The following is a 19,570-nucleotide window of genomic DNA, read 5'->3' on the forward strand; positions in this document are numbered from 1 at the left end:
ATATATATATATATATATATATACACACACATTATATATATATATATATATATATATATATATACACACACACACACACATTATTTATATATATATATATATATATATATATATATATATATATATATATATATATATATATATATATATAAATAGTGTGTGTGTGTGTGTGTGTGTGTGTGTATACACACACACACACACACACACACACACACACACACACAGTTATTTAAAGACAAAAACACTTTTTGATGAATGTTAATACTCAAATGTTGTTTGTTTAACCTCAAATTATTTTAGCAGCTGTTTTGTGAACTATTAAAGGAGAATTAACTTGTAACGTGTGTGTTTACACTTGATGGAAATGTTTAATTAATAAGGAGGTAAATTATCATTATTATTGGAGAAAATAAGTAGAGATCAGACCTCAAAATATTGTTATTATTATTATTATTATTGTTATTATTATTAGGTGTTTATTGACAAGAAGGTTTTCACTGAAGAACAATTTGCTTTAATGTGTTGGTGAATAACAAACATAACGTAAGAGGGAAATTCAATGTAAACAAAACAAATATGAAGCTACTTTTCAGAACCAGAGGTTGACTGAATTTGATTCAGGAGACAAAAGTGAAGTCAATGCTTCATGTGTTAAAGCTGCATTCTCTCTAGTGTCCACCAGGGGGCGACTCCTCTGGTTGTATAGAAGTCTAGTCTAAAATGACTCTACTTCTCTCTTGATTTATTCCCTCAGTAAACATTGTAAACATGAGTTTATGGTCTCAATCTCTAGTTTACAGTCTTCTTCAATACAGCATGATGTTCATTTAGTACATTATGCTCCATTTAGAGTCAAACAGACCATAAACCAGGGGATGATTTAGGGGCGGGGCTACACGGTGATTGACAGGTCTCTACCAGAGACGTATACGCCGTCTCTACGTCACTCCTCCTCAGTCCAGATATGGTCACTTCCTGTTCACTGGCTGCTAAAAAACAAGATGGCGACGGCCAAATCGCCAAACTAGAGGCTTCAAAACCGAAGACAAACCAACGAGGGACGTCATGACGACTTCGTCCTCTTCTTAAATACAGTCTGAGGATCTAACATGATCACATGCACATCGGTATTGATCCGGGTCTCCACATGCACTAACATGAACTAAGAAAACCCTGCTCACGTGCACTAAGAAAGGCACACTCACATGCATTAAGAAAGGCACACTCACGTGCACTAAAAAAGGCACGCTCACGTGCACTAAAAAGGCACGCTCACATGCACTAAAAAAGGTACGCTCACATGCACTAAGAAAGGTACGCTCACGTGCACTAAAAAGGCACGCTCACATGCACTAAAAAAGGCACGCTCACGTGCACTAAAAAGGCACGCTCACATGCACTAAAAAAGGCACGCTCACGTGCACTAAAAAGGCATGCTCACATGCACTAAAAAAGGCACTCTCACGTGCACTATCATGCACGTGGCCGGCTGGATTAGTGAACAGAGACTTGATCCTCTGCTCAGGTGGACTTTCCTCCTCTGGATCTTTACATCCATGATAGTTATTGATGAGATATTAATAATCGTTTAAAGAACCTGAAAGTAAAAGATCTGTTTTCTCTTTCTACCTCTTTTCAAATCCACGTTACAACAACGGCCTCTGAATCCATTCAAATGTAAAAATCTTCACTGAAAGGAGCAGAAGTGAACCAGATACACCCGTAGGTCCCCCATTTGGACGCAGAGTACATCAAAACTTAGAGAGTTTTGTGTTAAAAGTAACTGGCAGAGAACCCACGAAGAACGAATATAGTGATGTTATAGTTCTGCAGAAACCTCAGCGTCCTGGGAACAACATGAACTAGGTCACTTCTACACGAGACAAACACATCTCCCATCAGCCAAGCAAACAAATAACAAAATATCATAAATCATACTCGATATGACTGGGACAGACCGGAGAAAACGGCTGCTACACTCCGTTAGCAACGTGCTACCTACGAACATGCAGCATGAAAAAGCACGAGCGCCTGACGGAGATTACGGACATAGTTTCCATTTCTCTCCCCGGTAAACCATCGCAGAGATATTCAGCTTCGAACACAAAAAGTCACACAGCTTTCATCGAATATTGTACTTACTTTTGGTCGAATCTCAGCGAAAAAATGGAATATCTCCGTACTTCCACTTCATGTTTGTCCAGCTGCTGGTGCTCCGTGTGAATCCGTTCGATTCGTGTCTCTCCGACACTCCTCGGATTCTTGGGAGGGTTGGAAGCTCAGCAAATCAGATTTCAGAGCTGGACCTTTTTGAGCTTTATTGGCTAATAGTGCTGTCAATCATCTAGCTTTCAATTCCAGGCAATTCTATTGGCTCCTACGGTTCAAAGGATGTCTCAATAGTGAAAATCGGAGAAGGGGGGGCTGAGATACAGCCCTGAACAGAGAGTCTGAAGCAGGATTTGACCTTAAACTAAATAACTAAAAAGGGCATAGAAAGAGCTTAAAACACTCAAAAAAGGTCCAATCTTCGGTCTATTGATTCAATGAACATCATGAGTGATACATAGAAGTGATATAGAGTGTTTTTGAATTTAAAAAATACTTTTTTATTCAAATATTGGAGTATTTGATCAGTTTTCTAATTTGAAATGCTCTATATTCATAAATGTTTCACTGTATCTATGTATAGCTGTGTATATAGAGCCTATATCAGTTGTTCTAAGAGCCCAGCATATTAAAAGTCTTGGATACCCATACTTTCCAAAAAAACAATACCCTAAAAGTGCTGTTTTTCAAGATCAAGCTTTTGAGTTTTCCAAGTTCTGCTGTGTTCCATCCTTATCTTATGTGAACCAGTAACATGTATTCTGATAGTTCCATGATTTTTCTCATCTCAAAAATATATTAAAAAAAATATTATTTTTTTATTTTTTTATTTTTTTTTATACAATTAATTAGGTATTTCTTATCTTTATTCGAGCTGAGGCCTGCAAATAGGCCTCGTTTTTAAAAGGTAACAAAGTTCTCATCACAGAGCTGTGACTCGACAAGAAGTCCTGAAGTCAAGAGACCAAGAGACATGTGGGGGTCTGCTGTTTATTGAGAACTCCCCCCCCCCCCCCCCCCCCCCCCCCCCAATGATTAGATCATCACAAGAACCATTCAACCTGCACGACCAAACAGAAAGAAGCCTCCCCCTCCTCACTCATGGGGGGTTTCTCTCCTCTGCTGTAGGAGAGGAGAGAGAGGAGTGAAGAGGAGAGAAGAGGAGAGAGAGGAGTGAGAGGAGAGAAGAGGAGAGAGAGGAGTGAAGAGGAGAGAGAGGAGTGAAGAGGAGAGAAGAGGAGAGAGAGGAGTGAAGAGGAGAGAGAGGAGTGAAGAGGAGAGAAGAGGAGAGAGAGGAGTGAAGAGGAGAGAAGAGGAGAGAGAGGAGTGAAGAGGAGAGAGAGGAGAGAGAGGAGAGAGAGGAGTGAAGAGGAGAGAGAGGAGAGGAGAGAGGCTTCCTCTCCTCGGTGTGGTTTCCTGTTGGTAGGAGGGAGGATGTCGAGACGGTTTCTTTGCAGCAGCGCTGCAGCTTCTTGGCTTCACGGCTCAGTCTGCTGATTGGTTGGAGGTGTTGGTGTGAGATCTGCAGTCTGATCAGCCCACACACACTTTGAGAACTTTGATGTCGATGAGTCACAAGTTTTGTCTCCCGCTCGTTCTTTAGACCAGGTTTTCTTTTTTAAACGCTTCTCTGTGTCTTCTGAACTTTCAGAGGACGACGTCTCGTTGGACAAACGTGACTCATCCATCGTCTCCTTTCTCCTCAGAAACCCTGCAGAAGACGAGCACCTCGGGGTTGGTGGCGGGAGGTGAAGGGAGGTGATTGGCTGCAGGAGGAGGAGAAAGAGGGAGGAACCGGCTGAAGTAGGTCGCCGAAGATCAGACTCCAGATCAGAACCCGAGCGAAGACGTCTCCAGACATGGCGGATGTTCGGTTGCAGTAGAGTCGCCTCATGTGGACCCGTCCTCCGTCCTCCTCGTACGACCGCCGTCCGTCCTCAGGTCTAGGTGAGTCCTCCGTCCCCTTTATTGTTCACCTGTGACCTCTGCGTGGCGGAGGAACCTTGCTTTGTTTCCCAGCATGCACCTGGAGGAGGAGAAGCTGAGCATCTCTTCGTGTTTCACGTGAGACGGAGCTCAAGTTCCACGGAGCTCAAGTTCCACGGCACTGGTGTTTTACTTCAGTACAAGTACAAATACTCTGATACAAGTTTAAGTTCTCAACTTTGAAGTTTTTAATGCAAGTGACACATTTACCTTTGCATTTTTGAGGTATTTGTACTCAATTATTTCCATTTTATACTACTTTATACTACTACATCTATGAGCTTTAGACTCATAATGACAATAATGATGCAAAATGCAATGAACAAATTAATTAAGAGCTGTTATTATCAGTTAAGATGAAACTTTATTGATAATAATAAAGATGCAGAGTCTTTAAAACAAGCTCCACTTTTACCAGCTGCAACATTAAAGTGATGAACACGTTACATCACTTAAGGGCGGATCTAAGAACAACAGAACACTGAATAAGGAAATGTTCCAGTTCACTTTCGTGAAGTGAAACCACAGACAACTCCGTGGTAGAGACCTGTCAATCAGCGTGTAGCCCCGCCCCTAAAGCATCCCCTGCTTTATGGTCTGTTTGACTCTAAATGGAGCATAATGTACTAAATGAACATCATGCTGTATTGAAGAAGACTGTAAACTAGAGATTGAGACCATAAACTCATGTTTGCAATGTTTACTGAGGGAATAAATCAAGAGAGAAGTAGAGTTATTTTAGACTAGACTTCTATACAACCAGAGGAGTCGCCCCCTGTTGGACACTAGAGAGAATGCAGCTTTAAACACATGAAGCTTTGACTTCTCTTTTGTCTCCTGAATCAAATTCATCAGATTTAATCAACCGCTGCACTGAAGTTTTGTCCCTAAAGAAGCAACACTTTTGGTGACTTTAACTTAAACCGTCTTTAATTCGACCCGTTTCATTTCATCTTCTCAGGGTTTAATAATATCCATGAATAACTTTTCATCTCTGATGTTTCTTCATCAGACGAAGACGTCGGCTGTCTTTCCCCGTATCATCCGAATCAATAATTATTGATAAGAAGTGACTTCCTGTACTTTGACATCACACAGATAATCAGGTCTGAACGAGTGTTTCCTTTTTCATACTTTCTACTTCCATCTGACAGCTGCAGTTAGTATTACAAAGTACTCTTTTCCTCAGTAAAAGTAGAAATACCACGCTGTCAAAATATTCCATTACAAGGAAATAGTCCTGCATTCAGAATGTTACTCCAATAAAAGTACACCAGTATAGTGGAAAATGTACTAAAAGTACCAGAAGTAAAAGTATTCGTAACGTTGTGTTGTGTTGTTGTAGAATGTTAAAATAGAGCATTTAACTTTTGTGTACTAGTAGTACATTAATAGTATAGTACTGCACCACATATGTTAACTTAAATGTCAGATAAATAGAATATTTCTTGTACAGAGTGTGTTTTTTTAAATACACACAAGAAGATTATTTACTTTAGTAAAAACTAAAGTAGATAATCTTCTTGTGTTTCTTTACTTTGAAGGATCATTTTAAACTGTAATGCAGCAGAGACAGATGATACTTTAAACATTAAAACAAGTATTTTATCAGATCAGAAGTTTAACTGACAGATAGGAACACGTTTCACTACCTTGCTTCTCTACTTTGAACTTTGTCACACTTCTTCTACTTTGACCTTTTTTATGAAAGACGGCACCACCAGACACAAGATGGCTGCCGTTCAGTCTGCACACGATGACATATTTTAATGCCTGCAGTGGGTGGAAAGTAACTAAATACATTTCATCAAGTACAACTTTGAGCTACTTGTACTTGAGTCTTTTCGTTTCATGTACTTCTACTTCACTACATGTATCTCACAGCTTTAGTTACTTTAGTTACTTTAGAGTTTTACTCACAGAACATATGAAGTGTTTCTAACTTATTCTGTTTCTTGATTAAACTGACACACTTTTACTGAAGGAACATTTTTACTGCAACGGAGTATTTTAACAGTAGTACTTTTACTGCAGTAAAGGGCCTGAATACCTCCTCCAGCCCTGTGGAGGTTCCATGTTCACCGTAATAAAAGCTGTTTTCCAGTCGGTGAGGTTGGTAGTGGAGCGTTCAGAGGAAAGAAGGTGATGTTTAGTGTCAGCGGCGCCTCGTGTCTCATGGCTCTACTTCCTGTGTGACTCACAGACGATCGTCAGATTCTCCTTCTGACAAAAACCTTCAATCGTTATATCACAGAGTCATGAAGTGCACATGTTCTGAGACACATGCAGAAGTTTGGTAAAGGTTACATTTCTGTGAAGTAAGTCTGAAACTGAAATGATGAAATGTGCTTCATCTTTCAGGATGAACAATAACTTTGTTGATCTTTTTCACTCAGAAAGAGACGAACAGGATCTTCTGCTGTCAATGAAATAAACTTAAACTTTATAATAATCATCGTTTACATTAGGTACATATATATGAAATTAAAGAAAGACACAGAAAGAGTGAAATAATCTACTGTCAACACAAATGTCAAATTTAATAAATCTTAAGAAAATTAAACATTTGAAAACTAATGCTGTGCCAAACCATCTGGTGGATGTTGAGTTATTTTACTAGATAACCTGCTGGTGGAGCTGGAGGAAACCTCAGCATCACTAAAGTCAGAGGGAATCATCCTCTGAGGATCATGAATATCTGAACAAATTATCATCTTAATCCGTTCAAAACCATAAATGTCAAAGTTAAGAAATCTTACTGTGGGATAACCTGCTGTTGGCGTTAAAGGAAAGATCAGCTCACCAAAGTCAGTAGGTTTCATCCTCTGGCGACCATGAATGGTTTTGTATCTAATAGTTGTTTAAAAACGCCACTCCACCATCAAAGTGGAGTGGCGTTTTTAAAAATACAAGTTGTATTTCTTAGTTTCAAAGCTGACATTTGGAGACCGCTGAGATGTTTAATCTGCTGGAGATCCGATTACGTCTCAGATCTTTAAAACGACAGAAATGTGAATGAGGTTTTGTTGGCGGCAGCTGCGACGTGGACTCTATAGAAACACAATTACTACTTAGAAAAGCAGTTTGTATGATGAGTTTCATCTGAATCCATCTAATAGGAGGAGAGAGTTAAACGTCTCATGTTGTCCTCTTCTGTCCTCCCTCAGATCAAACATGGCCGTCTCCTGGCTCATCTGGGTTATGGCGGCCGCCATCTTTGTCTCTGTTGTCCTCCTGGCTGTCGTCTGTCTGAAATGCAGAAACAAAGGCCCTCTGGGTGGGACAACGTCTGGCTTCACACTGCACCAATACGTGGTTCACAATGACCTGAATGTCACACGCTGTGATTATAAACCACATCCATGTTCATGTTAACTCAATAAATAGCTTATGTCTCTCTGTTTCCTCCCATCAGTGTCCATCAGACAAGCGAATGCTTCAGAGGACTACATGCCGTAAGTCTTTTTCTTTCAACCTCTCCAGAACATAGGTGATGATAATAGTTTTACAGTTTCATATGAGATGATCACTGAATGTTTTGTTCTTTCTGTCAATCAGATCCACTCAATTCAGAGTCATCCATCCGTGTAAGTACATTTTTAGTGATAAATGATGCAGGAACAATAAGAAAAACAGTCTCATAATTAAAACATATAACTATGTATTTAATAGAATAGACATATTTTATTGTCAGTGCACAAGTCAGCATTCAAACATATTAACAGTTATACAAAAAAGAGAATTATGGTACAGAAAATATCACATTTCTTCACTTAACGTATTCTAGATTAGCTGTATGGGAGAAAAGGTAAACAGCATCTAGCAGTGAGAGAGGCTGCAGGTTCTCTGAACATCCACAGCTGCTTTCATGCGGAATTTACAGTTTTTTACTGTTTTTATCCTGTAAATCCAGTGTTCTCTTTATTTGGTAGAAACGCAATTCTGCCTCAATGATCACTTTGCATGTCTCAATAAAAATGTGTTCTTATTCCTCAATATAAAAGTTCAGCAGTGACATAAGTGAATATAGGCAAACTAGTCTCTAATAAGTGACCTCACTCCCCTGTAAGAACATTGTTGTTAACATTGATAATGTCCAATAGTTTGGTATAAACGACCATGTCAGTGTCTTTGTATATCATTAAGCTGACTTCGACTCTACGCTGATGATGTCGTCATTTACACTCGTCTTGTTTTTGATGATGATGAAGGTGACTTTCTCTCTTGTTGATTTGCAGCCCAGCCGAACCCTGGCTTGAACTCCATCCACCTTTCCTCCAACCTGCTGTCCCCTTAGTGAGTTACTTTATTCTAACAAAACTCACCTGGTGAGCCCACACAGCCTCAATGCATCGACTTCTGCTGGTTCTTAACGTCTTTGTTCAGTGTTGGAGCCGTCTGTTCTTTCTGGAAACATTTAAAGCTTTACAATTACTTTTATTGTACTGAGACATTTTTGTTTCTCTACTGTATTGTTCCCAATTTATATTGAAACGTATTGCTGCCACACCAGAAAAATAAAAATGGATCAGGTATAACAACATATTTTTGCGTTTTAAAAAGATGTTTTTCTTGTTACAACAAGATGTTTTCATGTTATATCATAAGTTACAGTGATAAGTATGTGTTCACTAATAAGGATCACTTTATATCAAGATAAATAGTATACAAGAATAGTTTGTTATTATATACGTTTGTATGTCGTAATAACATGAAAAACATCTTGTTATAACTTGAATCTGACCCGTTTTTCTTTTCCTGCTGACAGCAATACGCTGCCGTATTTTAATACTGTCATACAGATTCGGTAGTGTAGAAAGTAAATATATCGTTTAAGTAAAAGTAACAATACTTCAATTTAAAATAACAGCCCAACTAAAAGGCCCGCATTTAAAATTATATTTGAGTAATAGTACCAAAGTATAACCAGCAAAAAGTTTTTATTTTGGGACAATTTAACCCTTCATGTAGCTTCACACTGAATATCAGTCACATTACTAAAAACACTTGTTAATCAACATGGCCTCTAATCTATAACAATACATCTGATCTGAGTTCATTTTCTATGTAAAATGAAACCAACAAAAGCTTGAAACTAAATGTAGTGCAGTAACAAAGTACACTATTTGTCTTTGAAATGTAGTGGAGAAATTAGCATCAAATCTAAATACTCAAGTAAGGTACCTCATATTTGTACTTGATTCAAAGTATTTATACACATTACACCAGTGGCCAGATCTCAGTAGCTTCTTGAGCTTTGATTTGGACAGAAAATGTATAAAAGTGTGAAACATCTGATGTGTTTTTATTCTCAGTTTACCGTCAGCTGATCCTGGAGCTCAGCGGAGACACAGACCCATCACCCCGACAGAGACCGGTCCGGTTCTTCTCACTTCTCATTAAAGAAGTCTGATTCTAACATGTTGTTGTCTTTCATTTCAGTAATATTAAGTAATATTTGTATAGAATTTATATTTATATTAACAGGTAGATGTGCTTTCACTGCAGTTTATCTCAGATATTAGTTTGTTCATATTTTTACACTTTGTTGTACTTTAATCTAAAAATCTAACAATAACAATCTGACTTTTTTTCTCTCTTCCAGAAAGTAATCCAAGTTATGAGAATCCAGCAGACGGTAAGATCCCGTTGTCTTCAACTGCAGCAGAAGATTCACATTCAGCATTCAATCATTTTTATATGCATTGTACTAGACTGCAAACATCATAATGAGGAGTCCTGTTGCTTTTTAACGGCTCGGAGGAATATCAGTAAATGTTGAGGAAAAACTCTTAAAATTGACCTCAGCATTCATTTCTATGAGCCGTGAGCTCTTCTATATTTATCTTCTCATGTTTATTTTATTTCAATCATTTGTAGACATCAAACTGTCACAAGAAAAAAGCAAAAATGATAGAATTGTCTGTAACAAACTTAATATTTGTTGGCCTCGACTTTGGACTTGATTGCCAAGACCTGTAACTTGTTGCTCTTGATTTGCGACTTGGTGACTATTCTTTGAGACTTGATTGCAAAAACTTGTTGGCTTCGACTTTGGACTTGGTGGCCTCAACTTGAGACCTGTTTTCCAAGACTTGCTTGTCTTGATTCGGGACTTGGTGGCCTCGACTTTGGACTTGTTTGCCAGGTCCTGGAACCGGCCTGTGACTTGGATAACAAAAACCATGTCCCACCTGTTGTCTTCTTCAGGTTCTGACTACATAAACACAGAGAGTGATGCAGAAGACCCCGGCTACATGTAGGTTTCCTCTTTCCCATGAGCCTCTGGGGCTTTTCTACTTATGTAAGTAATTCACAGCTGATCGTCTCTTCTTCTGTGGTTTCTGCAGAATCGTGATACCCGAAGGAGTGACCCCTCAGACCAATCAGAGCCGAGCCTCGACGCCCAGTTCAGGTACAGTCAGGAAAACACAAACACAAATTCAGACTTTAGAGGTTCATTTAGAGCTGCTTTTGGGATTCAGTTAAAAGCCTTTTACTTTAATTACCTCTTTAACCAATGGATTATTGTACTGTATATTATCTCTATAATCTGTATATGATCTCTAATGTTCTGTATATTATCTCTAATGTTCTGTGTATTATCTCTAATGTTCTGGATATTACCTCTAATGTTCTGGATATTATCTCTAATGTTTTGGATATGATCTCTAATGTTCTGGATATGATCTCTAATGTTCTGGATATGATCTCTAATGTTCTGTGTATTATCTCTAATGTTCTGGATATTACCTCTAATGTTCTGGATATTACCTCTAATGTTTTGGATATGATCTCTAATGTTCTGGATATTAACTCTACTGTTTGGAATATTATCTATAATGTTCTAGATATTATCTCTAATGTTCTGGATAGTATCTCTAATGTCCTGGATATTATCTCTAATGTTCTGGATATTATCTCTAATGTCCTAGATATTATCTCTAATGTCCTAGATATTATCTCTAATGTTCTAGATACTATCTCTAATGTCCTAGATATTATCTCTAATGTTCTAGATATTATCTATAATGTTCTAGATACTATCTCTAATGTCCTAGATATTATCTCTAATGTTCTGGATATTATCTATAATGTTCTAGATATTATCTCTAATGTCCTGGATAGTATCTCTAATGTCCTGGATATTATCTCTAATGTTCTGGATATTATCTCTAATGTCCTAGATATTATCTCTAATGTTCTAGATATTATCTCTAATGTCCTGGATATTATCTTGATAATCTCTAATATACTTTATATCATCTCTGATTTTATATATATTATCTTTATTGTCTCTAGTTTACTGTATATTATCTCTAATGCATCATTGAGCATAAGTAGATTACTGAATCAATATAAACCAATCAGCTGTTTTGTTTTCATCTCCAGATGTTCGACATGATTATGAAAACGTCCCAGAGAAGAAAGGTGAGTTTGTCTTATTTGTTATTTCTTCTTCTATTATTTTCATTTGTTCATATGAATTGACATATTTCTTCTTCTGGTCTCCTCAGAGGACAAAGACTATCTGAATGTGGAGCCGCTGCACTTTCAAAGTGAGTTTGATTTTTCTTCCTCGGTGGTGTTTCACACAGGAAGCGTTAGAGTCATGTGATCACCCCTGAGTGTCATGTGATCACCCCTGAGTGTCATGTGATCACCCCTGAGTGTCATGTGATCACCCGTTAGTGTCATGTGATCACCTGTTTGTCTTTATGTTTTAGACTGTTGGTCACAAACTGAGCAGCTGAAGTTTTTACAAAGTACATAATACTTTACAGTGGTGGAGGTAGTACTCAGGTCCTTAACTTCAGTAATAACACTAATACCACAGGGGAAAAATACTCTGGTACAAATAAAAGTAGTAATACCACAGTGTAGAAATACTCTGGTACAAGTAAAAGTAGTAATACCACAGTGTAAAAATACTCAAGTAAAAGTATTTTACCACACAGTAGAAATACTGAATCATTGTGATGTTTCTTTTCAGGATCAACTCTAGATCTGTCGGCTCAAAGCGACACTGAAGAAGATGATGATGAAGATGATGACAGTGACGATAACAGTGATGATAACAGTGATGATGATGATGAAGGGAACTACGTCAACATCCATGATGGGACTCAGATTGACGGACCACAGTGAGCTTTTCTTCTTCTGCCTTTAATTCATGACGGTGTTTGTTTGAACGTCTGAGAAAGAAGCTGATGAAAGAAGAAACTTGAGTCTTTATGGAAAACACAAACTCATGTTCTCTCTCTCGTGTTTCTCAAGAAGTTACTTCATAACCCACTGGGGGAAATTGTGAGCCGGATTTTCACTTCCGTGGTTAACCACATAGATGAAAACAGTCACGCCCCTTTAAGAACAACTCACTTAAAGGGACAGTAGTGATGTGTAGAAGTGTGTCTCTATGAGGTACTTCTACACAGTCAGTGTATTACTACAGTAGATGTACTGCTGTGGATGTATTTTACACTCCTGAAAGAATCAATATCAGTTTAAGTGAACGCCATATTTACCCACCAGACTCCATTCACTAAAATATCTACTGTAGTAATACTCTGACTGTGTAGAAGTACTTACAAACACACTTCTTAACATCACTACTGTCTCTTTAAATACGTCTCCTTGAACTCTGAGAGATGATGATGACCATTTTTTATGTTTTCTAGATTACATTCATCTATTTATGAATAACTGCAGGAGTGGAAATCACGACTAACTTTTCAAAGAGAGAAGAAGACGACTTGTGTGCATTGTTCTGTTATTACAACAATGTTTGTTTCTGCCCTCTAGAATGATTGAATTAAAGACTGAATGAAAATGAATGTGTGGATCTGGAATAATAATATTCGGCCATTTATTCAGTCTGGAGATGTAACTTCTGTAGTTTTTTTCTGAAATGATTTTTGTCATTTGTGTCTAACTTGTTTAAGCTTTACTTTGATATTACTGACAGCTCCTGAGAAATCCACTGTCCAATGTCTAAATCCACAACTTGTTTTATTTTTTACAGTGTATTTATGTATCTGTAATCCACTCGTGTGTTCTAGAAATGTTTTTATTGTTTTTTTATACAATTAAACTTCACAAAACTTTCAACTCTACTACATTTTATTATTTATTAGTTACTTCTACTTTCATTTAACAACAATAACAAATGTTGATGTTTCAATCTGAATTACAGACGAAAACTAAATTTTTCTTACTTATTTGTCATTTGAGAGGTTATTTTAAGATGATTTATTTATTTATTAGGCAGCATTAGGGAAATCCATTTAAACGTCCTAATTATGTGTTTTACATTCAGAAGCACATTAATAATATGTTATATTGTTAGCAGTGTATATTAGTCTGAACCTGAACAGCAGAAGAAGATCAGCAGTTGGATCCCTGGTTGTTCTTGTACAACAAGACAAACGTGATACGTCCTGAAGCTGGTTCCATCAGAGAATGAATTTGTTTGAAAGTGTGAATGACTTTCATTGCAAACTGGCTTTTATCACATAACATACTATACTATGACTTTTTTATGACTTTTTACGACATACTATACTATGACTTTTTCAACATTCTATACTATGACTTTTTTCGACATGCTATACTATGACTTTTTTTGACATACTATACTATGACTTTTTTCGACAAGCTATATTATGACTTTTTTCAACATACTATACTATGACTTTTTTCGACATGCTATACTATGACTTTTCGACATGCTATACTATGACTTTTCGACATGCTATACTATGACTTTTTTCAACATACTATACTATGACTTTTTTAATTACTTTTTTTGACATACTAAATTATGACTTTTTTCATTAATTTTTTTGACATACTATACTATGACTTTTTTCATGACTTTTTTTATGACAGTATAGCATGTCATAAAAAGTCATAGTATAGTATGTCGTAAAAAGTCATGAAAAAAGTCATAGAATAGCATGTCGAAAAAAGTCATGAAAAAAGTCATAGTATAGCATGTCATAAAAAGTCATAGTATAGTATGTCAAAAAAAGTCATGAAAAAAGTCATAGAATAGCATGTCGAAAAAAGTCCTGAAAAAAGTCATAGTATAGCATGTCGAAAAAAGTCATAGTATAGCATGTCGAAAAAAGTCATAGAATAGCATGTCGAAAAAAGTCATGAAAAAAGTCATAGTATAGTATGTCATAAAAAGTCATAGTATAGCATGTCGAAAAAAGTCATGAAAAAAGTCATAGTATAGCATGTTGAAAAAAGTCATAGTATAGCATGTCGAAAAAAGTCATAGTATAGCATGTCGAAAAAAGTAATTAAAAAAGTCATAGTATATTATGACATGCTATACTATGACTTTTTTCGACATAATATACTATGACTTTTTTTTACATGCTATACTGTGGCTTTTTTAATTACTTTTTTCGACATGTATACTATGACTTTTTTCATGACTTTTTTCGACATGCTATACTATGACTTTTTTCATGACTTTTTTCGACATGCTATACTATGGTATTAGTGTTACTTTTTGTATGTCGAAAAAAGTCATGAAAAAAGTCAAAGTAGTGTGTCAAAAAAAGTTATTAAAAAAGTTGTAGTATAGTATGTCGAAAAAAGTCATTAAAAAAAAGTCACAGTATAGCATGTCGAAAAAAGTCATTAAAAAAGTTTCATAACCCGGCTCCTAGGCCATGACAAATACGGCAAGGACAACAGATGATGGTAAAGAAAAGTATTTATTTTTACTAAATAAAGAAATAGTTAGCTCTATGAGGTGTGTCCGTCAGTAATGTCAACGTGGATGCGTGTGAAGTGAAGTGTGGGTGTTGTCAGCGAAACTAAAGACAACCAAAACCAAAGATAACCGGCAGCGACTGGAGGGATAACTCCGCGTACACCGGAGAAAACACCCCTCATGAGCAACGCGAGAGCAGGGCCTTTATGCTCTCCCTGTTCCCGGACCAGGTGCTCTGCATCAGGTAATCTGCTCTCTAGGGACAAAAGGACAAACGCATACTTGCAGTGATTAGAGACAGGGGCCGTCACAAAAGTCATGCTAGTCACAACACGTCGAAAAAAGTCATAGTGTAGTATGTCAAAAAAAGTCATAGTATAGCATGTCAAAAAAAGTAAATAAAAAAAGTTATAGTATAGTATGTTGAAAAAAGTAATTAAAAAAGTCATAGTATAGCATGTCGAAAAAAGTAATTAAAAAAGTCATAGTATAGTATGTCGAAAAAAGTCATGAAAAAAGTCATAGTATAGCATGTTGAAAAAAGTCATGAAATAAGTCAGAGTATAGTATGTCGATAAAAGTAATTAAAAAAGTCATAGTATAGTATGTCGAAAAAAGTCATAGTATAGCATGTCGAAAAAAGTCATAGTATAGCATGTCGAAAAAAGTCATAGTATAGCATGTCGAAAAAAGTCATAGTATAGCATGTCGAAAAAAGTCCTAGTATAGAATGTCATAAAAAGTTATAGTATAGTATGTCAAAAAAAGCCATAGTATAGTATGTTGAAAAAAGTCATGAAAAAAGTCATAGTATAGCATGTCATTAAAAAAGTCATAGTATAGCATGTCGAAAAAAGTCATAGTATAGTATGTCGAAAAAAGTCATAGTATAGCATGTCGAAAAAAGTCATAGTATAGCATGTCGAAAAAAGTCATAGTATAGCATGTCGAAAACAGTCATAGTATAGTATGTTGAAAAAAGTCATGAAAAAAGTCATAGTATAGCATGTCGAAAAAAATAATTAAAAAAGTCATAGTATAGCATGTTGAAAAAAGTCATAGTATAGCATGTCAAAAAAAGTCATAGTATAGCATGTCGAAAAAAGTCATAGTATAGAATGTCATAAAAAGTCATAGTATAGCATGTCGAAAAAAGTCATAGTATAGCATGTCGAAAAAAGTCATAGTATAGAATGTCATAAAAAGTCATAGTATAGTATGTCGATAAAAGTCATAGTATAGCATGTCGAAAAAAGTCATAGTATAGCATGTCGAAAAAAGTCATAGTATAGAATGTCATAAAAAGTCATAGTATAGTATGTCATAAAAAGTCATAATATAGTATGTTGAAAAAAGTCATGAAAAAAGTCATAGTATAGCATGTCGAAAAAAGTCATAGTATAGTATGTTGAAAAAAGTAATTAAAAAAGTCATAGTATAGCATGTCCAAAAAAGTCATGAAAAAAGTCATGGTATAGTATGTCATAAAAAGTCATAGTATAGTATGTCATAAAAAGTCATTAAAAAAGTCATAGTATGTCATAAAAAGTCATAGTATAGTATGTCGAAAAAAGTCATAGTATAGCATGTCGAAAAAAGTCATAGTATAGTATGTCGAAAAAAGTCATAGTATAGAATGTCATAAAAAGTCATAGTATAGTATGTTGAAAAAAGTCATGAAAAAAGTCATAGTATAGCATGTCGAAAAAAGTCATAGTATAGAATGTCATAAAAAGTCATAGTATAGTATGTTGAAAAAAGTCATGAAAAAAGTCATAGTATAGTAAGTCGAAAAAAGTCATAGTATAGCATGTCGAAAAAAGTCATAGTATAGTATGTCCAAAAAAGTCATGAAAAAGTCATAGTATAGCATGTCGAAAAAAGTCATAGTATAGTATGTTGAAAAAAGTCATGAAAAAAGTCATAGTATAGCATGTCGAAAAAAGTCATAGTATAGAATGTCATAAAAAGTCATAGTATAGTATGTTGAAAAAAGTCATGAAAAAAGTCATAGTATAGCATGTCGAAAAAAGTCATAGTATAGAATGTCATAAAAAGTCATAGTATAGTATGTTGAAAAAAGTCATGAAAAAAGTCATAGTATAGTAAGTCGAAAAAAGTCATAGTATAGCATGTCGAAAAAAGTCATAGTATAGTATGTCCAAAAAAGTCATGAAAAAGTCATAGTATAGCATGTCGAAAAAAGTCATAGTATAGTATGTTGAAAAAAGTCATGAAAAAAGTCATAGTATAGCATGTTGAAAAAAGCCATGAAAAAAGTCATAGTATAGCATGTCCAAAAAAGTCATGAAAAAGTCATAGTATAGCATGTCCAAAAAAGTCATGAAAAAGTCATAGTATAGTATGTTGAAAAAAGTCATGAAAAAAGTCATAGTATAGTATGTTGAAAAAAGCCATGAAAAAAGTCATAGTATAGCATGTCCAAAAAAGTCATGAAAAAGTCATAGTATAGTATGTTGAAAAAATTCATGAAAAAAGTCATAGTATAGCATGTCCAAAAAAGCCATGAAAAAAGTCATAGTATAGCATGTCATAAAAAGTCATAGTATAGTATGTCATAAAAAGTCATTAAAAAAGTCATAGTATAGCATGTCGAAAAAAGTCATAGTATAGTATGTCGAAAAAAGTCATAGTATAGCATGTCGAAAAAAGTCATAGTATAGCATGTCGAAAAAAGTCATAGTATAGCATGTCGAAAAAAGTCATAGTATAGTATGTTGAAAAAAGTCATGAAAAAAGTCATAGTATAGCATGTCGAAAAAAATAATTAAAAAAGTCATAGTATAGCATGTCGAAAAAAGTCATAGTATAGTATGTCGAAAAAAGTCATAGTATAGCATGTCGAAAAAAGTCATAGTATAGAATGTCATAAAAAGTCATAGTATAGCATGTCGAAAAAAGTCATAGTATAGCATGTCGAAAAAAGTCATAGTATAGAATGTCATAAAAAGTCATAGTATAGTATGTCGAAAAAAGTCATAGTATAGCATGTCGAAAAAAGTCATAGTATAGCATGTCGAAAAAAGTCATAGTATAGAATGTCATAAAAAGTCATAGTATAGTATGTCATAAAAAGTCATTAAAAAAGTCATAGTATGTCATAAAAAGTCATAGTATAGTATGTCGAAAAAAGTCATAGTATAGCATGTCGAAAAAAGTCATAGTATAGTATGTCGAAAAAAGTCATAGTATAGTATGTTGAAAAAAGTAATTAAAAAAGTCATAGTATAGCATGTCCAAAAAAGTCATGAAAAAAGTCATGGTATAGCATGTCGAAAAAAGTCATGAAAAAAGTCATAGTATAGTATGTCATAAAAAGTCATAGTATAGTATGTCATAAAAAGTCATTAAAAAAGTCATAGTATGTCATAAAAAGTCATAGTATAGTATGTCGAAAAAAGTCATAGTATAGCATGTCGAAAAAAGTCATAGTATAGTATGTCGAAAAAAGTCATAGTATAGCATGTCGAAAAAAGTCATAGTATAGCATGTCGAAAAAAGTCATAGTATAGAATGTCATAAAAAGTCATAGTATAGTATGTTGAAAAAAGTCATGAAAAAAGTCATAGTATAGCATGTCGAAAAAAGTAATAAAAAAAGTCATAGTATAGCATGTCCAAAAAAGTCATGAAAAAGTCATAGAATAGCATGTTGAAAAAAGTCATGAAAAAAGTCATAGTATAGCATGTCCAAAAAAGTCATGAAAAAGTCATAGTATAGCATGTCGAAAAAAGTCATAGTATAGTATGTTGAAAAAAGCCATGAAAAAAGTCATAGAAAAGCATGTTGAAAAAATTCATGAAAAAAGTCATAGTATAGCATGTCCAAAAAAGTCATGAAAAAAGTCATAGTATAGTATGTCATAAAAAGTCATAGTATAGTATGTCGAAAAAAGTCATAGTATAGTATGTCCAAAAAAGTCATAGTATAGCATGTCGAAAAAAGTCATAGTATAGTATGTCGAAAAAAGTCATAGTATAGTATGTCATAAAAAGTCATGAAAAAAGTCATAGTATAGTATGTCGAAAAAAATAATTAAAAAAGTCATAGTATAGCATGTCGAAAAAAGTCATGAAAAAAGTCATAGTATAGTATGTTGAAAAAAGTCATGAAAAAAGTCATAGTATAGCATGTCGAAAAAAATAATTAAAAAAGTCATAGTATAGCATGTCGAAAAAAGTCATGAAAAAAGTCATAGTATAGTATGTTGAAAAAAGTCATGAAAAAAGTCATAGTATAGCATGTCCAAAAAAGTCATGAAAAAGTCATAGTATAGCATGTCCAAAAAAGTCATGAAAAAGTCATAGTATAGCATGTCGAAAAAAATAATTAAAAAAGTCATAGTATAGCATGTCGAAAAAAGTCATAGTATAGCATGTCAAAAAAAGTCATAGTATAGAATGTCATAAAAAGTCATTGTATAGCATGTCGAAAAAAGTCATAGTATAGCATGTCGAAAAAAGTCATAGTATAGAATGTCATAAAAAGTCATAGTATAGTATGTCGAAAAAAGTCATAGTATAGCATGTCGAAAAAAGTCATAGTATAGCATGTCGAAAAAAGTCATAGTATAGAATGTCATAAAAAGTCATAGTATAGTATGTCATAAAAAGTCATAGTATAGTATGTTGAAAAAAGTCATGAAAAAAGTCATAGTATAGCATGTCGAAAAAAGTCATAGTATAGTATGTTGAAAAAAGTAATTAAAAAAGTCATAGTATAGCA

At 34.9% G+C, this 19,570-nt stretch overlaps 1 protein-coding gene across 3 annotated transcripts; it reads left to right on the forward strand.

Annotated features, from left to right (window-relative positions):
- The first annotated feature begins 3,497 nt into the window (after window positions 1-3,497).
- On the forward strand, window positions 3,498-13,208 carry lat (linker for activation of T cells). Of its 3 annotated transcripts, none has more exons than XM_068725702.1 (14): window positions 3,498-4,056; window positions 5,108-5,201; window positions 7,263-7,372; window positions 7,511-7,550; window positions 7,654-7,682; window positions 8,334-8,391; window positions 9,411-9,472; window positions 9,701-9,733; window positions 10,306-10,354; window positions 10,446-10,510; window positions 11,488-11,526; window positions 11,613-11,654; window positions 12,089-12,239; window positions 12,774-13,208. In XM_068725702.1, exons 3-14 carry the CDS (start codon window positions 7,270-7,272, stop codon window positions 12,796-12,798), a joined length of 696 nt encoding a protein of 231 aa, XP_068581803.1. In that variant the 5' UTR covers window positions 3,498-4,056; window positions 5,108-5,201; window positions 7,263-7,269; the 3' UTR covers window positions 12,799-13,208. The 3 variants fall into 3 exon arrangements, with proteins under 3 accessions (XP_068581803.1, XP_068581802.1, XP_068581801.1); XM_068725701.1 differs by lacking the exon at window positions 5,108-5,201 and having other exon boundaries at window positions 3,545-3,717; window positions 3,816-4,056; XM_068725700.1 differs by lacking the exon at window positions 5,108-5,201 and having other exon boundaries at window positions 3,545-4,056.
- The last annotated feature ends 6,362 nt before the right edge of the window (window positions 13,209-19,570 follow it).

The sequence above is a fragment of the Cebidichthys violaceus genome, unplaced genomic scaffold (assembly GCF_023349555.1).
Source record: "Cebidichthys violaceus isolate CVI_PGR_0920_01 unplaced genomic scaffold, fCebVio1.0.p SCAF_36, whole genome shotgun sequence".
NCBI lineage: Eukaryota > Metazoa > Chordata > Actinopteri > Perciformes > Stichaeidae > Cebidichthys > Cebidichthys violaceus.